A 25,496-nucleotide genomic window follows, 5' to 3' on the forward strand; every position below is an offset into this window, starting at 1 on the left:
TCTTCTTCTTCTTCTTCTTCTTCTTCTTCTTCTTCTTCTTCTTCTTCTTCTTCTTCTTCTTCTTCTTCTTCTTCTTCTTCTTCTTCTTCTAATGTTTATTGGCGGAGCCCGGAAACACTATTCTAAATCTGTAGAGCAGCAGAGCCGCAGAAACCGGAACACTGCAGTCTGCAGAGCCGCAGAGGCAGGAACAAGTCAGACACATTCTACAAACGTGTCTAATGTGAAATATATAAGCATATAAGCAAAACTAGATTTTAGGTCTGTGATGAAAAAGGGCCTCGCGGGAAGGGGGGCCTCGCAAAAAAATTAAAATTTTTTTTTTTTTTTTTTTTTTGCGAGGCCCCCCTTCCCGCGAGGCCCTGTGCGACCGCACTGCTCGCACACCCCCTGAGGCGGCCCTGGTTGCGGGGCCCGCACGGACAATTTTGCGTGTTGTACCTTCTCGACTCTTGTTGATGACATGCAGGCAATAGCTTTAGCTAACGCTATCATAGCATCATGATCATCATGACCAGCCCCGCCTGCCAACGCCATATAGATAGCGAACGTTAACGTTTGCAAACAAAGCCAAAATGTCATCCAGCCGACACCACAGATCTGGCTATGACAACGTTAGCTAATGTAACCGATAGATTATGCTTGCGTTGTGTTCTTGTGTGGTGTCAGTAACCAGGCAGGAGGCAGCACTGCATCTCAGGCTCTTTAATGGCCGTGTTAAGCCAGATACAAAACAGGGTTAATGTCTTGTCTTGTTTTATCTTGGCCACAAGATGGCGCCCTCAGTTCACAGGCTCTTCAAGCACACAGTAAGACTCCATTTTGAATCACATTGAAATAACACATGGAATAAAACAGTACAATAAATCAATACAAAATAACCAATATGGGTCACTCATTCACCTGTTAAAACAGATACATTAAAATAATACAAAACCACTAATAAGATTGACTCATTTACCTGTTAAGCCAGATACAAAACACGGTTAATGTCTTGTCTTGTTTTATCTTGGCCACAAGATGGCGCCCTCAGTTCACAGGCTACAATGGGAAAATATATCAGTCAGGTTGAGGCCTACACGACATGTGTCACACACAAAAGATCGTCACCACTTCTAAATAGCTTCACAACAAGTGAACAACTGCTCATCTTTAACATAGATACTTATTATATACAACTGGGTCATTGCCCGGCAACTTATCCACACATTTAAACCATCGTAACGTTCCCCTAGACCAAAGATACGTTCAGAGATGATGAACTACTACCTTACCTCTTCAAGCACACAGTAAGACTGGCGTGAAGAGGGACGCGCAAGGGGAAATACGTCACTTCGGCAGGAAGTGACGATTTCAAAATAAAAGACGTTGAGAATAAAAATAACAATAGACAAATTTAAATAAAACGTGAGGGAAGGATTATTCGTGGAATACATAACAGTATATTACACATATATACCTGCTACACGTTCAGCATCCACACCAAAACAAAGGTAGGAGATTCCAACAAAACAATGAAAAAGGGTGTTTTGTGAAATTCACAAGGGGAACATATTAACCTGTTACACTAACGCTAATGCTAGAGTTTATCTTATTCTATATCACGGCACGAAAAATAAAAAAATAAACCTTTTTTTGCAACCTTGTATTGGAAGCCGGCCTGTATTTGTCTGCATGTATCAAAACCCCTGGCTTATATAAGAGGCCCGTCCTTTATTCGAGTACCCTCCACTATTAGAGGATTTACGGTAGTAAAGGAGAAGGGGGAAGATTTTTTGTATGTGGACACCTTTCATAGGTTTTATGAAAAGTGTAGTTTTTTGTATGTTTTTGTTTGAAGGGGGGAATGGGCATGTATGTATTTAGTTTGTATTTATTTGTGTATATTTTCCTGATTTTAATATTATTTTATTTTATAAATGTTATATGTTTTTATTTTTTTACTTTTTCTCCTCTTTTTCTATTTTTATCTTATCCCAATTTAGCCGTGCCAATTCTCCCCTCCCCTGTCTTGAACGTTGCTCGCATATGCCCCCACTGGTCAGTTGTAGGGAGGATAGACGCCTTGCATCACATGTCCCCTCCGATACATGTGGAGGCAGCCTGTCACATCTTCTCACCTGCCAGCGCGGACTCTCATTTGGCGAGGTGTAACGTGTGGGAGGCTCACACTACCCCCGCCATTTTCCTGTCTCTGCTGTGCAGGCGTCCCCCAACCGACCTGTAGGAGTCGCTGTCCACAACGTCCAGATTACCACCCATCGACTTCCACCCGCTAACTCTGCCAATTGAGTTAGTATGACGTCCGGCCCAAGCCGGAGGCAACGCCGAGAGCCGGTGTCAAATGTATAATATATGTTTTATAAAAAAAAACAATGAAAATATTATTGTGAAAAAAAAACTGTATTGGAACCGGACCAAATATAACACGTGCGTTCACACATTAACTCATTGCGGGCCACCAGAAGCGTATCCGAGGGCCGCCATTGGTTCTTTGAGAAGGCCTGTCGTAGAGCTATCTCAGTCACTCATAGACCACATACTGTACGTGTTGTCATCATGTTCCTTTCTTTTTGCCTATAGTGAAATGAACTGTGTTCTCCTTCCTCAGGACAACCACACTCCAAGTGGTTTAGATTAAAGGTGCTATATCCTTAATACCCATAGCTCTCTCCGATCATAAAGGTATCTCTTTCACAGCTTCGTTTGGTAAACTAACCACAAGAGCCCCCAGGTGGCAATTTAACTCATCGCTACTTAAAAACGAAGACTTCTGTACCGATTTTAAAGAAAAACTCAAAAAAGATTTGGAAATGAATGTTAACACAGTAAAGGACTCTAGAATATTATGGAACTCAGTGAAGGGATTTATCATAAGCCACACCACCCTTTTTGCATCCAACTTACGTAAATCATGGTTATCTAATCTAAACGTTATGCTAATCTATACACTTCGCTCCAATTAATGAACAGACAAACACACAACGGAAAATTGTTGAAAAATAAATAAATTCTATACTTAGACAACGCTCAGAATTTTGTATGCACAGAACGAGACAGAACTACTACTTCCATGGTGCTAGACCCAGTCACTTACTTGCAATGAGAATCCGTGCTAATGATCAGTTTTTCGATATCAATCTAAATTCAATGCATTTACTAGCGTAGCTGCCGAGGATATCCGAGGAAGGGGCTGGGGAGTTGGAGAGGCCGATCACTATCTTAGAACTCAGAGACGCAATTGCAGAGATGCAGAAGGGAAAACCACCCGGCTTGGATGGAATTCCACGCAAACTATACCTGGGGTTTTGGGAACCACTAGGCCCACACTCCATTGAACAAGGGGGATTCTCGAGGGATGTAAATATGGCTCTTATTTATCTACTCCTTAATAAGTACAAGGACCGAAATGACTGTGGTATTATTATTATTATTATTATTATTGAAGTACTGTCCTGTGATGTCTTGTGTATTATTACTGTATTGTGGTGTGTCTTGTTACATGTGAAAATGAAAAAAAAGATTGTATTACAAAATAATTATTAACAGTGCTATAGATAACGTTTTTCAAGATTCAAGATTCAAGAGGTTTACATTGTGGCATTTTTTTTACGAGTTTTTAAAAACATTCATGTTGCAGTCATGTATCCCCTCCCTACTTCTTATTCCCCCCCGTGGAATGCACCTGATTGGATGACACACTGATGCTCTAGTGCGATATCTAGTGGCTGAACATTATCTATAGCAAGTTTAACTTCACAACTGCAAATACACGGTACTGTCCAATGTCATTACATATACATATCCACCTGTCTGTACATACCTGCATATAATCCATTTTACAAATCTGTAGATACTATATCTATATCTGTACATATCCCTTGCCTACTCTTACTAGTTACGCTGTTGGCCAGTACAACTTACTACCATAGTGTCTTTGCATGTCGAAGTGTCCTTGAGAAAGACACTTAACCCCTAACTGCTCCCGACACCTTGCATGGTTGCCTCCGCCGTCGGTGTGTGAATGTGTGAGTGAATGGGTGAATATGAGGAACATATTGTAAAGAGCTTTGGATAAAAATGCTATATAAATGCACCATTTACCATTTCCCATATGTCTGTATAGACCACCGCAACACTTCCGGTATTCTGAACTCATGGGAGAGAGAGCGGGGGGAGAAAATGAATGAATGTGGATGAGAGCCTTGGCATTAAGTGGTTGTAGCTACAGCTGTGGAGACATGATCCAATAGACTTTTATACGCCCGAGTCTCCTGAACACGGAGCGACCAATCCCAAAATCTATTGGCACTTTCTCGGCCGAGCTATGGTCACTTTCCTGCACCTACTCCCGAACTCTGCATGCACAGATTGCCCACGGAGTCTCTGGATTGTCGATCTGCGCATGCGTAGTTCAGGAGTCAGTGCGGGAAAGTGAGTCTTTCACATACCTGGGAGTGACTGTGACACGCAAATATAGTGACTTATTTAAGCTAAACGTTAAACCAGCCCTGGATAAGGCTAAACAAGATCTTGCTCGCTGGTCAACACTTCCCCTATCACTAGCTGGCAGGATTAACTCAATCAAGATGACAATTATGCCCAGGTTCCTATTTTTGTTTCAAACAGTGCCCGTTTTTATCCCCAAATCTTTTTTCAAAGAATTAGACAAATTCATCTCAACTGTTATTTGGAATAAGACCACCCCGCGTATTAGAAGGGCATTCTTGGAAAGACCGAAAGAGGATGGAGGATTAGCACTCCCACATTTTTTGCAATACTATTGGGCGGCAAACCTCCATAAACTGACATATTGGATGGCTGCATCACACAGGGGAGGTGGAATGGTGTGGGTTGACATGGAACAACACTCCGCTCTGTGGCAGATCAGAGTTCTAACACGTATTCTTACACGTCACGGATTGACATAAATTCAGAATGGCTTAGTTCAGTGGAGGAGGTTCCTGCCTAAGCTATACTGAAGAAACGGGACTGGGTAGAGATTTCACATCTAGTCAGTGTTAATACAACCCCACATTGCTAGAAAACAATTCAAACCACTGGAAAATGCCATTTATAAGATAGGGGACCTTTAACTGGAAGTCAGCCATTCCTCCATCACATCGACGCTGGGTCGAAGACCTAAAACTTGAGAGACTTAAATACTCCACCAAGGGCTCTAGCCAGACATTTTTCAAAGTTTGCCAGCCATTTCTTAATTATTTTTATCTAAATTCCCCGGCTGAGGATGTTTAGGCATACAGTAGGACGGTGATTTATTAGATAGGCAATTTCGGCATGGCAAGTGACAACCTATAAGAACGATGCAATTGTCTTTATTATTATTATTATTATTATTATTATTATTATTATTATTATTATTATTATTATTATTATTATTATTATTATTATTATTATTATTATTATTATTATTATTATTATTATTATTATTATTATTATTATTATTATTATTATTATTATCATTATTATTATTATTATTATCATTATTATTATTATTATTATTATTATTATTATTATTATTATTATTATTATTATTATTATTATTATTATTATTATTATTATTATTATTATTATTATTATTATTATTATTATTATTATTATTATTATTATTATTATTATTATTATTATTATTATTATTATTATTATTATTATTATTATTATTATTATTATTATTATTATTATTATTATTATTATTATTATTATTATTATTATTATTATTATTATTATTATTATTATTATTATTATTATTATTATTATTATTATTATTATTATTATTATTATTATTATTATTATTATTATTATTATTATTATTATTATTATTATTATTATTATTATTATTTTTCTCTTTTTGTTAACTGTATTTTTCATTTATTTTAGGTATTGTGTGTGTGGTTATATGTAGTCATGTAGTGTATGTATGTTTGTATGTATATAATGTTGTTGTTGAACCTTAACAAACTAATAAACTTCAAATTAAAGGCTGGGTGACAGGTGTGTGTAAACAACTCTGCGATAGTCCTTCAAAGTAGTGAGGGGGAGTCAATTTGTAAATTTTTGCCAGTATTTTGCATCTCGTTCCAACTGCTGTGGATTTTCAAATGCAGCAAAAGAAGTAAGAACCTTCAGCGTCAGTTGGAGGACATTCCAGGTGTAGAAGCATCAAAGTAAAAAGCAGTTTTTCCTAGTTCAGAGCAAACTGGAGGAACCCTAAGAACCAGCCAGTCATTTGAACGTGTAGAATATGTTCCAATATTCCATCCCCTTGTTGTGATCTAAGGGGGAGTTTACCAATAAGGGATTTAAAGATAAATAAATACCAATGATAGGTACGCCTTTCAACCAGAGAAGGTCATCCAGCCTTTTCATAGAGGACACAGTCATGGGGTCATCATACAGGGGTGTAAAAAGTATCCAGAAATTATACTTAAGTGAAAGTATGGTTACCATCTCAAAGTCTTACTCAAGTAAAAGTCAGAGTATTTGGCTAAAAACAAACTTGAGTAAAACTAAAAAAGTTTCTACTTTTAAATGAACTTTTAAATCACTCGTACTACAGTATCTTCTGTACTGTAGCTTGTCACGCTGACTGTCTATTCTTCTGATAGCACGTGTTTAATCAAAGATCCCTGCTTTCTAGTCTTGCACAAGGACCAATCAACATGGGTATGGGTGGGTTAATTTTCCATTGATGGGGATTTGATTGGCTGTTTTTAAATAGTGCAGCCGCAGGATTAATAACGTTAACGTTAGTTCGGCCCGAGAAACAAATATACTAATTAAAATGGTTGGACCTGCGAGATTTGTACTTTGTCGGTCTGTATTTTAAATGTAAGGAGTAAAAAGTTTTTTTTTTTCCTCTGAAATGTAATTGAGTAAAAGTACAAGTATACAAACCTAATAATACTCGAGTAAAGTACAAATCCCTTAAAACAGTACTTTACAGTATTGTAACGAAGCACAATTACTCAAGTACTTTACACCCCATATCTGTCCCCAGTAATGAATCTGAGGGCAGAACAGTAGACAGAGGGCAAAGGCAGGAGTATGTACTTAGCATGTCTTGTTATGATGTGGGAGGAAACCAGAGCAACCGCAGGAAATCCACTGAAACACGGGTAGAAACATTCAAACAGCCCTCCTTCCCTTCCCCAGTCGGATTCAAATCCTATAGGCCTTGTTGTCGTCAGGGAGCGGCACTAACCACTGCACCACCAAGCCGCCCGTCGGTATTGAATGTACTTCAGCATACTGGGGAGACGGTGGTTCTGGTAGCGGTCACCGGGTAATCTGAAGGTTCCCGGTTAGATTCCAGCTCCTCCCGGGCAGCGTGTCGAAGTGTCCTTGAATAAAAACACTTAACTGCTCCTGATGAGCAAGTTGGCACCTTGCATGGGGTCGCCTCCGCCGTGTGTGTGTGTGTGAATGTGTGAGATACACAAAAGATCGTCACCACTTCTAAATAGCTTCACAACAAGTGAACAACTGCTCATCTTTAACATAGATACTTATTATATACAACTGGGTCATTGCCCGGCAACTTATCCACACATTTAAACCATCGTAACGTTCCCCTAGACCAAAGATACGTTCAGAGATGATGAACTACTACCTTACCTCTTCAAGCACACAGTAAGACTGGCGTGAAGAGGGACGCGCAAGGGGAAATACGTCACTTCGGCAGGAAGTGACGATTTCAAAATAAAAGACGTTGAGAATAAAAATAACAATAGACAAATTTAAATAAAACGTGAGGGAAGGATTATTCGTGGAATACATAACAGTATATTACACATATATACCTGCTACACGTTCAGCATCCACACCAAAACAAAGGTAGGAGATTCCAACAAAACAATGAAAAAGGGTGTTTTGTGAAATTCACAAGGGGAACATATTAACCTGTTACACTAACGCTAATGCTAGAGTTTATCTTATTCTATATCACGGCACGAAAAATAAAAAAATAAACCTTTTTTTGCAACCTTGTATTGGAAGCCGGCCTGTATTTGTCTGCATGTATCAAAACCCCTGGCTTATATAAGAGGCCCGTCCTTTATTCGAGTACCCTCCACTATTAGAGGATTTACGGTAGTAAAGGAGAAGGGGGAAGATTTTTTGTATGTGGACACCTTTCATAGGTTTTATGAAAAGTGTAGTTTTTTGTATGTTTTTGTTTGAAGGGGGGAATGGGTATGTATGTATTTAGTTTGTATTTATTTGTGTATATTTTCCTGATTTTAATATTATTTTATTTTATAAATGTTATATGTTTTTATTTTTTTACTTTTTCTCCTCTTTTTCTATTTTTATCTTATCCCAATTTAGCCGTGCCAATTCTCCCCTCCCCTGTCTTGAACGTTGCTCGCATATGCCCCCACTGGTCAGTTGTAGGGAGGATAGACGCCTTGCATCACATGTCCCCTCCGATACATGTGGAGGCAGCCTGTCACATCTTCTCACCTGCCAGCGCGGACTCTCATTTGGCGAGGTGTAACGTGTGGGAGGCTCACACTACCCCCGCCATTTTCCTGTCTCTGCTGTGCAGGCGTCCCCCAACCGACCTGTAGGAGTCGCTGTCCACAACGTCCAGATTACCACCCATCGACTTCCACCCGCTAACTCTGCCAATTGAGTTAGTATGACGTCCGGCCCAAGCCGGAGGCAACGCCGAGAGCCGGTGTCAAATGTATAATATATGTTTTATAAAAAAAAACAATGAAAATATTATTGTGAAAAAAAAACTGTATTGGAACCGGACCAAATATAACACGTGCGTTCACACATTAACTCATTGCGGGCCACCAGAAGCGTATCCGAGGGCCGCCATTGGTTCTTTGAGAAGGCCTGTCGTAGAGCTATCACTCATTCAGTCACTCATAGACCACATACTGTACGTGTTGTCATCATGTTCCTTTCTTTTTGCCTATAGTGAAATGAACTGTGTTCTCCTTCCTCAGGACAACCACACTCCAAGTGGTTTAGATTAAAGGTGCTATATCCTTAATACCCATAGCTCTCTCCGATCATAAAGGTATCTCTTTCACAGCTTCGTTTGGTAAACTAACCACAAGAGCCCCCAGGTGGCAATTTAACTCATCGCTACTTAAAAACGAAGACTTCTGTACCGATTTTAAAGAAAAACTCAAAAAAGATTTGGAAATGAATGTTAACACAGTAAAGGACTCTAGAATATTATGGAACTCAGTGAAGGGATTTATCATAAGCCACACCACCCTTTTTGCATCCAACTTACGTAAATCATGGTTATCTAATCTAAACGTTATGCTAATCTATACACTTCGCTCCAATTAATGAACAGACAAACACACAACGGAAAATTGTTGAAAAATAAATAAATTCTATACTTAGACAACGCTCAGAATTTTGTATGCACAGAACGAGACAGAACTACTACTTCCATGGTGCTAGACCCAGTCACTTACTTGCAATGAGAATCCGTGCTAATGATCAGTTTTTCGATATCAATCTAAATTCAATGCATTTACTAGCGTAGCTGCCGAGGATATCCGAGGAAGGGGCTGGGGAGTTGGAGAGGCCGATCACTATCTTAGAACTCAGAGACGCAATTGCAGAGATGCAGAAGGGAAAACCACCCGGCTTGGATGGAATTCCACGCAAACTATACCTGGGGTTTTGGGAACCACTAGGCCCACACTCCATTGAACAAGGGGGATTCTCGAGGGATGTAAATATGGCTCTTATTTATCTACTCCTTAATAAGTACAAGGACCGAAATGACTGTGGTATTATTATTATTATTATTATTATTGAAGTACTGTCCTGTGATGTCTTGTGTATTATTACTGTATTGTGGTGTGTCTTGTTACATGTGAAAATGAAAAAAAAGATTGTATTACAAAATAATTATTAACAGTGCTATAGATAACGTTTTTCAAGATTCAAGATTCAAGAGGTTTACATTGTGGCATTTTTTTTACGAGTTTTTAAAAACATTCATGTTGCAGTCATGTATCCCCTCCCTACTTCTTATTCCCCCCCGTGGAATGCACCTGATTGGATGACACACTGATGCTCTAGTGCGATATCTAGTGGCTGAACATTATCTATAGCAAGTTTAACTTCACAACTGCAAATACACGGTACTGTCCAATGTCATTACATATACATATCCACCTGTCTGTACATACCTGCATATAATCCATTTTACAAATCTGTAGATACTATATCTATATCTGTACATATCCCTTGCCTACTCTTACTAGTTACGCTGTTGGCCAGTACAACTTACTACCATAGTGTCTTTGCATGTCGAAGTGTCCTTGAGAAAGACACTTAACCCCTAACTGCTCCCGACACCTTGCATGGTTGCCTCCGCCGTCGGTGTGTGAATGTGTGAGTGAATGGGTGAATATGAGGAACATATTGTAAAGAGCTTTGGATAAAAATGCTATATAAATGCACCATTTACCATTTCCCATATGTCTGTATAGACCACCGCAACACTTCCGGTATTCTGAACTCATGGGAGAGAGAGCGGGGGGAGAAAATGAATGAATGTGGATGAGAGCCTTGGCATTAAGTGGTTGTAGCTACAGCTGTGGAGACATGATCCAATAGACTTTTATACGCCCGAGTCTCCTGAACACGGAGCGACCAATCCCAAAATCTATTGGCACTTTCTCGGCCGAGCTATGGTCACTTTCCTGCACCTACTCCCGAACTCTGCATGCACAGATTGCCCACGGAGTCTCTGGATTGTCGATCTGCGCATGCGTAGTTCAGGAGTCAGTGCGGGAAAGTGAGTCTTTCACATACCTGGGAGTGACTGTGACACGCAAATATAGTGACTTATTTAAGCTAAACGTTAAACCAGCCCTGGATAAGGCTAAACAAGATCTTGCTCGCTGGTCAACACTTCCCCTATCACTAGCTGGCAGGATTAACTCAATCAAGATGACAATTATGCCCAGGTTCCTATTTTTGTTTCAAACAGTGCCCGTTTTTATCCCCAAATCTTTTTTCAAAGAATTAGACAAATTCATCTCAACTGTTATTTGGAATAAGACCACCCCGCGTATTAGAAGGGCATTCTTGGAAAGACCGAAAGAGGATGGAGGATTAGCACTCCCACATTTTTTGCAATACTATTGGGCGGCAAACCTCCATAAACTGACATATTGGATGGCTGCATCACACAGGGGAGGTGGAATGGTGTGGGTTGACATGGAACAACACTCCGCTCTGTGGCAGATCAGAGTTCTAACACGTATTCTTACACGTCACGGATTGACATAAATTCAGAATGGCTTAGTTCAGTGGAGGAGGTTCCTGCCTAAGCTATACTGAAGAAACGGGACTGGGTAGAGATTTCACATCTAGTCAGTGTTAATACAACCCCACATTGCTAGAAAACAATTCAAACCACTGGAAAATGCCATTTATAAGATAGGGGACCTTTAACTGGAAGTCAGCCATTCCTCCATCACATCGACGCTGGGTCGAAGACCTAAAACTTGAGAGACTTAAATACTCCACCAAGGGCTCTAGCCAGACATTTTTCAAAGTTTGCCAGCCATTTCTTAATTATTTTTATCTAAATTCCCCGGCTGAGGATGTTTAGGCATACAGTAGGACGGTGATTTATTAGATAGGCAATTTCGGCATGGCAAGTGACAACCTATAAGAACGATGCAATTGTCTTTATTATTATTATTATTATTATTATTATTATTATTATTATTATTATTATTATTATTATTATTATTATTATTATTATTATTATTATTATTATTATTATTATTATTATTATTATTATTATTATTATTATTATTATTATTATTATTATTATTATTATTATCATTATTATTATTATTATTATCATTATTATTATTATTATTATTATTATTATTATTATTATTATTATTATTATTATTATTATTATTATTATTATTATTATTATTATTATTATTATTATTATTATTATTATTATTATTATTATTATTATTATTATTATTATTATTATTATTATTATTATTATTATTATTATTATTATTATTATTATTATTATTATTATTATTATTATTATTATTATTATTATTATTATTATTATTATTATTATTATTATTATTATTATTATTATTATTTTTCTCTTTTTGTTAACTGTATTTTTCATTTATTTTAGGTATTGTGTGTGTGGTTATATGTAGTCATGTAGTGTATGTATGTTTGTATGTATATAATGTTGTTGTTGAACCTTAACAAACTAATAAACTTCAAATTAAAGGCTGGGTGACAGGTGTGTGTAAACAACTCTGCGATAGTCCTTCAAAGTAGTGAGGGGGAGTCAATTTGTAAATTTTTGCCAGTATTTTGCATCTCGTTCCAACTGCTGTGGATTTTCAAATGCAGCAAAAGAAGTAAGAACCTTCAGCGTCAGTTGGAGGACATTCCAGGTGTAGAAGCATCAAAGTAAAAAGCAGTTTTTCCTAGTTCAGAGCAAACTGGAGGAACCCTAAGAACCAGCCAGTCATTTGAACGTGTAGAATATGTTCCAATATTCCATCCCCTTGTTGTGATCTAAGGGGGAGTTTACCAATAAGGGATTTAAAGATAAATAAATACCAATGATAGGTACGCCTTTCAACCAGAGAAGGTCATCCAGCCTTTTCATAGAGGACACAGTCATGGGGTCATCATACAGGGGTGTAAAAAGTATCCAGAAATTATACTTAAGTGAAAGTATGGTTACCATCTCAAAGTCTTACTCAAGTAAAAGTCAGAGTATTTGGCTAAAAACAAACTTGAGTAAAACTAAAAAAGTTTCTACTTTTAAATGAACTTTTAAATCACTCGTACTACAGTATCTTCTGTACTGTAGCTTGTCACGCTGACTGTCTATTCTTCTGATAGCACGTGTTTAATCAAAGATCCCTGCTTTCTAGTCTTGCACAAGGACCAATCAACATGGGTATGGGTGGGTTAATTTTCCATTGATGGGGATTTGATTGGCTGTTTTTAAATAGTGCAGCCGCAGGATTAATAACGTTAACGTTAGTTCGGCCCGAGAAACAAATATACTAATTAAAATGGTTGGACCTGCGAGATTTGTACTTTGTCGGTCTGTATTTTAAATGTAAGGAGTAAAAAGTTTTTTTTTTTCCTCTGAAATGTAATTGAGTAAAAGTACAAGTATACAAACCTAATAATACTCGAGTAAAGTACAAATCCCTTAAAACAGTACTTTACAGTATTGTAACGAAGCACAATTACTCAAGTACTTTACACCCCATATCTGTCCCCAGTAATGAATCTGAGGGCAGAACAGTAGACAGAGGGCAAAGGCAGGAGTATGTACTTAGCATGTCTTGTTATGATGTGGGAGGAAACCAGAGCAACCGCAGGAAATCCACTGAAACACGGGTAGAAACATTCAAACAGCCCTCCTTCCCTTCCCCAGTCGGATTCAAATCCTATAGGCCTTGTTGTCGTCAGGGAGCGGCACTAACCACTGCACCACCAAGCCGCCCGTCGGTATTGAATGTACTTCAGCATACTGGGGAGACGGTGGTTCTGGTAGCGGTCACCGGGTAATCTGAAGGTTCCCGGTTAGATTCCAGCTCCTCCCGGGCAGCGTGTCGAAGTGTCCTTGAATAAAAACACTTAACTGCTCCTGATGAGCAAGTTGGCACCTTGCATGGGGTCGCCTCCGCCGTGTGTGTGTGTGTGAATGTGTGAGATACACAAAAGATCGTCACCACTTCTAAATAGCTTCACAACAAGTGAACAACTGCTCATCTTTAACATAGATACTTATTATATACAACTGGGTCATTGCCCGGCAACTTATCCACACATTTAAACCATCGTAACGTTCCCCTAGACCAAAGATACGTTCAGAGATGATGAACTACTACCTTACCTCTTCAAGCACACAGTAAGACTGGCGTGAAGAGGGACGCGCAAGGGGAAATACGTCACTTCGGCAGGAAGTGACGATTTCAAAATAAAAGACGTTGAGAATAAAAATAACAATAGACAAATTTAAATAAAACGTGAGGGAAGGATTATTCGTGGAATACATAACAGTATATTACACATATATACCTGCTACACGTTCAGCATCCACACCAAAACAAAGGTAGGAGATTCCAACAAAACAATGAAAAAGGGTGTTTTGTGAAATTCACAAGGGGAACATATTAACCTGTTACACTAACGCTAATGCTAGAGTTTATCTTATTCTATATCACGGCACGAAAAATAAAAAAATAAACCTTTTTTTGCAACCTTGTATTGGAAGCCGGCCTGTATTTGTCTGCATGTATCAAAACCCCTGGCTTATATAAGAGGCCCGTCCTTTATTCGAGTACCCTCCACTATTAGAGGATTTACGGTAGTAAAGGAGAAGGGGGAAGATTTTTTGTATGTGGACACCTTTCATAGGTTTTATGAAAAGTGTAGTTTTTTGTATGTTTTTGTTTGAAGGGGGGAATGGGTATGTATGTATTTAGTTTGTATTTATTTGTGTATATTTTCCTGATTTTAATATTATTTTATTTTATAAATGTTATATGTTTTTATTTTTTTACTTTTTCTCCTCTTTTTCTATTTTTATCTTATCCCAATTTAGCCGTGCCAATTCTCCCCTCCCCTGTCTTGAACGTTGCTCGCATATGCCCCCACTGGTCAGTTGTAGGGAGGATAGACGCCTTGCATCACATGTCCCCTCCGATACATGTGGAGGCAGCCTGTCACATCTTCTCACCTGCCAGCGCGGACTCTCATTTGGCGAGGTGTAACGTGTGGGAGGCTCACACTACCCCCGCCATTTTCCTGTCTCTGCTGTGCAGGCGTCCCCCAACCGACCTGTAGGAGTCGCTGTCCACAACGTCCAGATTACCACCCATCGACTTCCACCCGCTAACTCTGCCAATTGAGTTAGTATGACGTCCGGCCCAAGCCGGAGGCAACGCCGAGAGCCGGTGTCAAATGTATAATATATGTTTTATAAAAAAAAACAATGAAAATATTATTGTGAAAAAAAAACTGTATTGGAACCGGACCAAATATAACACGTGCGTTCACACATTAACTCATTGCGGGCCACCAGAAGCGTATCCGAGGGCCGCCATTGGTTCTTTGAGAAGGCCTGTCGTAGAGCTATCACTCATTCAGTCACTCATAGACCACATACTGTACGTGTTGTCATCATGTTCCTTTCTTTTTGCCTATAGTGAAATGAACTGTGTTCTCCTTCCTCAGGACAACCACACTCCAAGTGGTTTAGATTAAAGGTGCTATATCCTTAATACCCATAGCTCTCTCCGATCATAAAGGTATCTCTTTCACAGCTTCGTTTGGTAAACTAACCACAAGAGCCCCCAGGTGGCAATTTAACTCATCGCTACTTAAAAACGAAGACTTCTGTACCGATTTTAAAGAAAAACTCAAAAAAGATTTGGAAATGAATGTTAACACAGTAAAGGACTCTAGAATATTATGGAACTCAGTGAAGGGATTTATCATAAGCCACACCACCCTTTTTGCATCCAACTTACGTAAATCATGGTTATCTAATCTAAACGTTATGCTAATCTATACACTTCGCTCCAATTAATGAACAGACAAACACACAACGGAAAATTGTTGAAAAATAAATAAATTCTATACTTAGACAACGCTCAGAATTTTGTATGCACAGAACGAGACAGAACTACTACTTCCATGGTGCTAGACCCAGTCACTTACTTGCAATGAGAATCCGTGCTAATGATCAGTTTTTCGATATCAATCTAAATTCAATGCATTTACTAGCGTAGCTGCCGAGGATATCCGAGGAAGGGGCTGGGGAGTTGGAGAGGCCGATCACTATCTTAGAACTCAGAGACGCAATTGCAGAGATGCAGAAGGGAAAACCACCCGGCTTGGATGGAATTCCACGCAAACTATACCTGGGGTTTTGGGAACCACTAGGCCCACACTCCATTGAACAAGGGGGATTCTCGAGGGATGTAAATATGGCTCTTATTTATCTACTCCTTAATAAGTACAAGGACCGAAATGACTGTGGTATTATTATTATTATTATTATTATTGAAGTACTGTCCTGTGATGTCTTGTGTATTATTACTGTATTGTGGTGTGTCTTGTTACATGTGAAAATGAAAAAAAAGATTGTATTACAAAATAATTATTAACAGTGCTATAGATAACGTTTTTCAAGATTCAAGATTCAAGAGGTTTACATTGTGGCATTTTTTTTACGAGTTTTTAAAAACATTCATGTTGCAGTCATGTATCCCCTCCCTACTTCTTATTCCCCCCCGTGGAATGCACCTGATTGGATGACACACTGATGCTCTAGTGCGATATCTAGTGGCTGAACATTATCTATAGCAAGTTTAACTTCACAACTGCAAATACACGGTACTGTCCAATGTCATTACATATACATATCCACCTGTCTGTACATACCTGCATATAATCCATTTTACAAATCTGTAGATACTATATCTATATCTGTACATATCCCTTGCCTACTCTTACTAGTTACGCTGTTGGCCAGTACAACTTACTACCATAGTGTCTTTGCATGTCGAAGTGTCCTTGAGAAAGACACTTAACCCCTAACTGCTCCCGACACCTTGCATGGTTGCCTCCGCCGTCGGTGTGTGAATGTGTGAGTGAATGGGTGAATATGAGGAACATATTGTAAAGAGCTTTGGATAAAAATGCTATATAAATGCACCATTTACCATTTCCCATATGTCTGTATAGACCACCGCAACACTTCCGGTATTCTGAACTCATGGGAGAGAGAGCGGGGGGAGAAAATGAATGAATGTGGATGAGAGCCTTGGCATTAAGTGGTTGTAGCTACAGCTGTGGAGACATGATCCAATAGACTTTTATACGCCCGAGTCTCCTGAACACGGAGCGACCAATCCCAAAATCTATTGGCACTTTCTCGGCCGAGCTATGGTCACTTTCCTGCACCTACTCCCGAACTCTGCATGCACAGATTGCCCACGGAGTCTCTGGATTGTCGATCTGCGCATGCGTAGTTCAGGAGTCAGTGCGGGAAAGTGAGTCTTTCACATACCTGGGAGTGACTGTGACACGCAAATATAGTGACTTATTTAAGCTAAACGTTAAACCAGCCCTGGATAAGGCTAAACAAGATCTTGCTCGCTGGTCAACACTTCCCCTATCACTAGCTGGCAGGATTAACTCAATCAAGATGACAATTATGCCCAGGTTCCTATTTTTGTTTCAAACAGTGCCCGTTTTTATCCCCAAATCTTTTTTCAAAGAATTAGACAAATTCATCTCAACTGTTATTTGGAATAAGACCACCCCGCGTATTAGAAGGGCATTCTTGGAAAGACCGAAAGAGGATGGAGGATTAGCACTCCCACATTTTTTGCAATACTATTGGGCGGCAAACCTCCATAAACTGACATATTGGATGGCTGCATCACACAGGGGAGGTGGAATGGTGTGGGTTGACATGGAACAACACTCCGCTCTGTGGCAGATCAGAGTTCTAACACGTATTCTTACACGTCACGGATTGACATAAATTCAGAATGGCTTAGTTCAGTGGAGGAGGTTCCTGCCTAAGCTATACTGAAGAAACGGGACTGGGTAGAGATTTCACATCTAGTCAGTGTTAATACAACCCCACATTGCTAGAAAACAATTCAAACCACTGGAAAATGCCATTTATAAGATAGGGGACCTTTAACTGGAAGTCAGCCATTCCTCCATCACATCGACGCTGGGTCGAAGACCTAAAACTTGAGAGACTTAAATACTCCACCAAGGGCTCTAGCCAGACATTTTTCAAAGTTTGCCAGCCATTTCTTAATTATTTTTATCTAAATTCCCCGGCTGAGGATGTTTAGGCATACAGTAGGACGGTGATTTATTAGATAGGCAATTTCGGCATGGCAAGTGACAACCTATAAGAACGATGCAATTGTCTTTATTATTATTGTTATTATTATTATTATTATTATTATTATTATTATTATTATTATTATTATTATTATTATTATTATTATTATTATTATTATTATTATTATTATTATTATTATTATTATTATTATTATTATTATTATTATTATTATTATTATTATTATTATTATTATTATTATTATTATTATTATTATTATTATTATTATTATTATTATTATTTTTCTCTTTTTGTTAACTGTATTTTTCATTTATTTTAGGTATTGTGTGTGTGGTTATATGTAGTCATGTAGTGTATGTATGTTTGTATGTATATAATGTTGTTGTTGAACCTTAACAAACTAATAAACTTCAAATTAAAGGCTGGGTGACAGGTGTGTGTAAACAACTCTGCGATAGTCCTTCAAAGTAGTGAGGGGGAGTCAATTTGTAAATTTTTGCCAGTATTTTGCATCTCGTTCCAACTGCTGTGGATTTTCAAATGCAGCAAAAGAAGTAAGAACCTTCAGCGTCAGTTGGAGGACATTCCAGGTGTAGAAGCATCAAAGTAAAAAGCAGTTTTTCCTAGTTCAGAGCAAACTGGAGGAACCCTAAGAACCAGCCAGTCATTTGAACGTGTAGAATATGTTCCAATATTCCATCCCCTTGTTGTGATCTAAGGGGGAGTTTACCAATAAGGGATTTAAAGATAAATAAATACCAATGATAGGTACGCCTTTCAACCAGAGAAGGTCATCCAGCCTTTTCATAGAGGACACAGTCATGGGGTCATCATACAGGGGTGTAAAAAGTATCCAGAAATTATACTTAAGTGAAAGTATGGTTACCATCTCAAAGTCTTACTCAAGTAAAAGTCAGAGTATTTGGCTAAAAACAAACTTGAGTAAAACTAAAAAAGTTTCTACTTTTAAATGAACTTTTAAATCACTCGTACTACAGTATCTTCTGTACTGTAGCTTGTCACGCTGACTGTCTATTCTTCTGATAGCACGTGTTTAATCAAAGATCCCTGCTTTCTAGTCTTGCACAAGGACCAATCAACATGGGTATGGGTGGGTTAATTTTCCATTGATGGGGATTTGATTGGCTGTTTTTAAATAGTGCAGCCGCAGGATTAATAACGTTAACGTTAGTTCGGCCCGAGAAACAAATATACTAATTAAAATGGTTGGACCTGCGAGATTTGTACTTTGTCGGTCTGTATTTTAAATGTAAGGAGTAAAAAGTTTTTTTTTTTTCCTCTGAAATGTAATTGAGTAAAAGTACAAGTATACAAACCTAATAATACTCGAGTAAAGTACAAATCCCTTAAAACAGTACTTTACAGTATTGTAACGAAGCACAATTACTCAAGTACTTTACACCCCATATCTGTCCCCAGTAATGAATCTGAGGGCAGAACAGTAGACAGAGGGCAAAGGCAGGAGTATGTACTTAGCATGTCTTGTTATGATGTGGGAGGAAACCAGAGCAACCGCAGGAAATCCACTGAAACACGGGTAGAAACATTCAAACAGCCCTCCTTCCCTTCCCCAGTCGGATTCAAATCCTATAGGCCTTGTTGTCGTCAGGGAGCGGCACTAACCACTGCACCACCAAGCCGCCCGTCGGTATTGAATGTACTTCAGCATACTGGGGAGACGGTGGTTCTGGTAGCGGTCACCGGGTAATCTGAAGGTTCCCGGTTAGATTCCAGCTCCTCCCGGGCAGCGTGTCGAAGTGTCCTTGAATAAAAACACTTAACTGCTCCTGATGAGCAAGTTGGCACCTTGCATGGGGTCGCCTCCGCCGTGTGTGTGTGTGTGTGAATGTGTGAGCGAATGGGTGAATGTGAGGCATATGTTCGAAATTGCTTTGGATAAAAATGCAGTACATTTAGCATTTTACTTTATCAAAAGTAAAAAGTTCCACATTCTATGTGACGTGTTTGTTTATCTCAGTGCTTGAGAGCATGCATTTAATCCTCTCAATGTAACTTCTTAAAGGTTATTTTAAAGTGGTTGGTTAGTCAAAGTAATGCCGGCTGATAGTGGCTGACTTGACCTTCCAAGAAGTGCATAATTCTTTTCATTGCATCACATTTTATTATGCAAAAGCATTTTATTCAAACTAACTGTGCGCTTGTAAATTAGTCCTATTTTGTTTGAAATTGTATTACTGTAAGTATTAATTTCCTTTAAAATGGAAATTGTAAAGTAAAATACGAAGGCTCAAGTACGTATATCTGCCGATACTTATAAAAGTATAACAACCCTAACGATAAATATGCCAATGCTATTCGTTCAATTCGAAAAAAGTTATAATACAATTTTCTTTATTTCTATAGCATTCTTTCATACAGGAATTGCAGCCCTAAGTGCTTCACAGCAGTACAATAGACATACAATGAGCATAAAATAGACAGAATAAAAGCACTGCAGAGAATAAGAACAATGGTAAAAGCAGGTGGCCGGGTCTGCACAGCGGACATTGCGCTTGTCACCAACGCATGAGACACCGGTATCGAATCCGGCGAATGTCGGCATTGCCTCCGGCTTGGGCCGGCCGTCATACTAACTCAATTAGTTAGCGGGTGGGAAGTCGATGGGTGGTAATCTGGACGTTGTAAACAGCGACTCCTACAGGTCGGTTGGGGCGCCTGCACAGCAGAGACAGGAAAATGGCGGGGGCAGTGTGAGCCTCCTACACGTTACTCCTCGCCAAATGAGAGTCCACTCTGGCAGATGAAAAGATGCGTCTGGCTGCCTATGTATCGGAGGGGACATGCGATGGGCTTCTATTCTCCCTACAACTGGCCAGTGGGGGGCACATGCGAGCAACGATCAAGACAGGGGAGGGGAGAATTGGCACGGCTAAATTGGGATGGGAGAAAAATAGAAAAAAGAGGAGAAAAAGTGGATAAAAAAAAGAACTGGTAAAAGCAACGCAGGTGATACAAATATTGACTCACAGTTTCAAATCTCAAGTATTTCTTCCCCGTTAGATGGTCATCTAAAAAAAACACTTGGGTTTGAAGTTACGTGATTTGTCTGTTTTCGATTGATTAATGTTAGTTCCATCGTAATACTCGTCATGGCCTTGCCTCCTGTTTGGCTAGCAACTTATTTTATTTTATTTAACCATTTTCTTTAACCAGGAAGGTCAATTAATCATCTTCCCTTTATAAATTTTCTTAGATTTGCTGTACACATACTTACAAGAAGGTGCTGAACGAGCTCAGTGTCAGTTTTTCATGTCTGGTCATTTTTAGCAGGGTGTTATTCACCGTCAAAGATGCAAAGAAAAATCATAATTTAGAATTCTCCTTTGTTTCATCACAATTTACTCAATTTACTAGTAACAGACACAATATTTCTGACACTGGGAATATATTCCCTGAGATCCATAGATGTCCCTAGATACCAAGAACATGCAAATGGACCTTGTAGAAGTGGAGCAATCTTCCATTTACTTAGATGTATTTTTAGGCAGATTTTCAGAAAATAGGGATAGGGCTTAACAGGTTAACCTGTTCCACACAATGTGAAAATCCGCATAAAATATATACCTAGGTAAATGGAATATTGCTCCACTTCTACAAGGGCTATTTGCATATTCTTGGTATCTAGGTACATCTATGGACCTCAGGGAATGTATTCCCAGTGTCAGAAATATTGTGTCTATTACTAGGCTTGCTTAAATTGTGATGAAACAAAGGAGAATATGAATTATGATTTTTCTTTGCACCTTTGACAGTGAATAACACCATGATAATAATGACCAAACTTAAAAACCGAAGGTTCTGTAGATACAGTACTGAATTATCCCATCCGGACCAATGCAATTTGAAATATTATTATAGAATATACAATAGATGCTTATAAATGACCTTTGCCTTATTTATTTATTATTTATATATACATATATTATCTTTCAAATGCCCGAGTTCAATTTGGATTTAGTATCACCAGGCGTGCATAAGAACAGATAATGATATCTACTGTAATTTACTGTACCTTTTTATTTTCACCACAGTGCAACCATTTTGAAACAAATTTCAGATCTAATTGTTGCTACATGCTAACAATAGGGAGGAGAAACTAACTGCGTTTCAATATTTGTCAAAAACGTTACCTTTTGTGGCTTATTATCCCGAATAATAACAGTTATTGATATTATTCATTCAGAACGCTGAATTTGAACCCCCATAGTATCTGCCAGGAAGTGTAGTTCGGCAAAATTCCACTGATCAACGCTGACCCACAGCTATGCATCCCCTCGACAAAATGGCTGCAAAAAAACTACAATTCCCATGATTAAAATGTTCCAAAATGGTCGCCGTCTTGGAATAGACTTCAGCTAATCGAAAACTTAAAACAATATAATGACACTTTTAACCTATTGCTAAACTAACGTATTGATGATAATATACATTCTACATGCTTTTGTGACATGTTAGTGATGTTAATACTTGAAAACGTTTGATTTTAAAATCGCAAATGTTTTGCATCACTCTGAAAAATATGGATCTATGATCATAATGTCATTTTGGGGTCGGTACCGACCCTGAGGGGTGGAACAGGAACAAATACTTATTTACAATGATGGCCTGGCGAGAGGACAAAAGGTCCCCTCGAAGGGTATAACATTTTATTGAAAAGAGACTATGGTACATACATCACAGAGGTACAGTAAGGGAAATCATTAAAAAAACAACCAAATAAAATATATGTAATACATGACGTAGACCAGTCAAATGTGTACATTTTCAAAGGCTTTCGCATCTCGCAGCAAATTGGAAGGAAGATTGACCTGAAGGGAGTGTGTTAACACAGGGAACATCTAGCGAGATATATGGTGAGCAGCTCTGGTGTTCACACACTGGGAGTATAGATGACCCCATTACCTGTCGGGTGGTGAGGTTCTTGTACGGCCCGGTGAAGAAGGCGGTCAGGAAAGGTTCCACGGGCCTCATCAGGGAGCAGAACCCGTAGACGCAGAGCAGCACCGTGGGGCCTACCCAGCCTCCTCCTCCTCCGCAGCCCCCGCTCCTCCGCCAGCTCCACCAGAAGAAGCTCATGGGCGCGTCTCTACCGTACCTCTCTCCCACGACCCAGAGAGAGACGTGGCTGTGTGACCGCGGGGACCGGCGAGTCCCCAGCTGGAGGCGGTTTAATCCGGTTTAATCCGCCCGAGATATACAGGTGAAGATATAAAAGCCCAAGGTGAGAGCGACTGTGAGGAGTCACCTGTTCCACTACTGCCCCCCGCCGCCGCTGTTTGTCTTGCTTGAAGTTTTTCCTCTGGGCCGAGTGAGACAGGGTGGGGGTGGGGGAGGGTGAGACGACTGTGAGGGAGTGAGAGAAAATACATTAGGATGAAAAATGAAGGGGCGAACCTCCAGGGAGCATCGTAATAAATATCTTCTCCCCTCTGTCTTTATGTAAAAACACCCGCGATACATGGATTGTATGAGGGGGGGGGGGGGTAGAGGGAGTGTGTGTGTGTGTGTGTGTGTGTGTGTGTGTGTGTGTGTGTGTGTGTGTGTGTGTGTGTGTGTGTGTGTGTGTGTGCGTGCGTGCGTGCGTGCGTGTGTTTGTGCAGAAAGGGTCCAAGGGGGGCTTCAGCCCCTGCCATTTTACCAAGTGCCCTATTTTAGTTGCATACATTTTATATTTAGTTTACCACTGGCTCCATTTACACTGGGGCAGGATATCCATCGAAGAAGATGTGCCCTGTTAAAAAAGCCCGGGACTGAATGGAGTTCCCGTTCGTGGGACTGGATCAACAGACTGCATTGCGCCATGCGGCAAACACGCGTGGCGGTGTTTGACAAACTATTAAAGTATTAAATCAAACTGGTGGTGGTGTGTATCTATGTCTCTTGTTTCCCCGGGCCCTCCTATTCTTCCCGATTGTAGCCTAAAATAAATTAAAGAATGATGATTGCTGGGAAATGTTGTCTCTCCTGTTGTGCCTCCAGTGCAAAATCTGACTTGTTACTGGAGGACAACAACATTACCCAGCAATCAATGCGTCATTGCGTCATGAGACAATTTACCTGGCGCGGAAAACGAACAGCAGACAGGTCTGTCTCTTACAGCGAGTGAAATCATCAGTGAGTGAATGATCCATATTCCGCAACCATGCCACCTAAGCCTTACAAACATAAATGTGGCCATCAAAAAAGAACTGACAAAAAAGAACGGGACGAGAAGAACGCAAAGCTACCTAAATTAGACGCATTTGTTATAAAAGTAACAGGGAAACAACCTGGTGCCGACGTTCCTCCTCCTCCTGACCCCCCATCCCCAACAACAACAAGCCTTTCAACACCACCTGATCACCCGACAACATGCCCGGCACGGACACTGCCTTCAGCCGCGGTGTGTCAACTTGGACTGTTGGACAGATAATGAGATTACAGTTTACCATAAACTTATATTTATACATCTATTAGGGCGGCGCCAGCCCGGCAGCCATGGCGCTTATTAATATAAATAACATACTTGGTTTTTAGAGATCATTTATCGGCCTTTGTTTGCACTTTGCAGGCATAACCAGTCAGATTCAGAACAGCCAAGCAGTTCAGTCACAGTGACAGTCAACACACCAAGCTCGACCCAAGAGCCAAGTTCTGCTGAGACTGAGTGGGCTTGCAATCCTGTCCATTGAAAACACCAGAGCCCGGGAGTTGGACATTAAAGACATTGTCGAGGATTTTGCACAACGCAAGGCTCGTTGTATGCCATTCAAATAGATGAGTAAACTGCCCTTTTCTTACTCTAGTCTATAATAGTATTTATTATCTGTCTGCTTTATATACCGCCGCAGCCTCACGGCCCGCACCGCGTCAGTGCGGAGAACACTCTCTGTGGTGCTGAAACGTTTTTTCCTGTTTTATTCCACTATTCCAGGAATTTCCAGAATTGTGTGTGAGAGATGGGATCATAGGAGAGAGAGATGGGAGAGAGACCTGCATGACCCAGCTTGGCTTCACAGTAGAAGAGAAGACCAAATCGATTTGATCATTCTTTATTAATGACCCTCCGTGCTCCGTGACTTTAAGTTGATGGACACATATAGGCTAATAGGCCTAATTACTATATATGAATGTCTATTCTGTTTCAATGGACCTTTCTGGCAAACACATAGGCCTAGAATAGATATATCATAGAGTCATAGACCTATATATTTCCACAGTTTTGGAGTGGACCATTAAACGATTTTCAGTGTGTACATCCTTATTGAAGCGTTCTTATTAACGTGCGTGTTGCGCACACGTGGGAGGAGGGAGGGATGTCCCGGGTTCCGGGTGGTGTGTGTGTGTGTGTGGGGGGGGGGGGGGGGGGGGGGGGGCGAGCTGTCAATCTCGCCTCAGGACCCGTGGGGCATTCCAACCGCCACTGTATGTGTGTGTGTGTGTGTGTGTGTGTGTGTGTGTGTGTGTGTGTGTGTGTGTGTGTGTGTGTGTGTGTGTGTGTGTGTGTGTGTGTGTGTGTGTGTGTGTGTGTGTGTGTGTGTGTGTGTGTGCGTGC

The 25,496-nt window shown here is 39.8% G+C and overlaps 1 protein-coding gene across 1 annotated transcript in view; it reads right to left on the reverse strand.

Annotated features, from left to right (window-relative positions):
- Positions 1–25,496, reverse strand: part of LOC311223576 (thiamine transporter 2-like) — a gene marked incomplete at both ends in the record, with an annotated part of 108,774 nt that overhangs the window by 68,756 nt on the left and 14,522 nt on the right. The window contains 3 exons of the mRNA XM_084308355.1: positions 22,865–23,119; positions 23,208–23,305; positions 24,243–24,359. Coding sequence (XP_084164481.1) covers positions 22,865–23,119; positions 23,208–23,305; positions 24,243–24,359 — 470 coding nt within the window. The remainder of the gene's footprint in view (positions 1–22,864; positions 23,120–23,207; positions 23,306–24,242; positions 24,360–25,496) is intronic.

The sequence above is a fragment of the Notolepis coatsorum genome (genome assembly GCF_963971535.1).
Source record: "Notolepis coatsorum genome assembly, chromosome: 2".
NCBI classification, from domain to species: Eukaryota; Metazoa; Chordata; class Actinopteri; order Aulopiformes; family Paralepididae; genus Notolepis; species Notolepis coatsorum.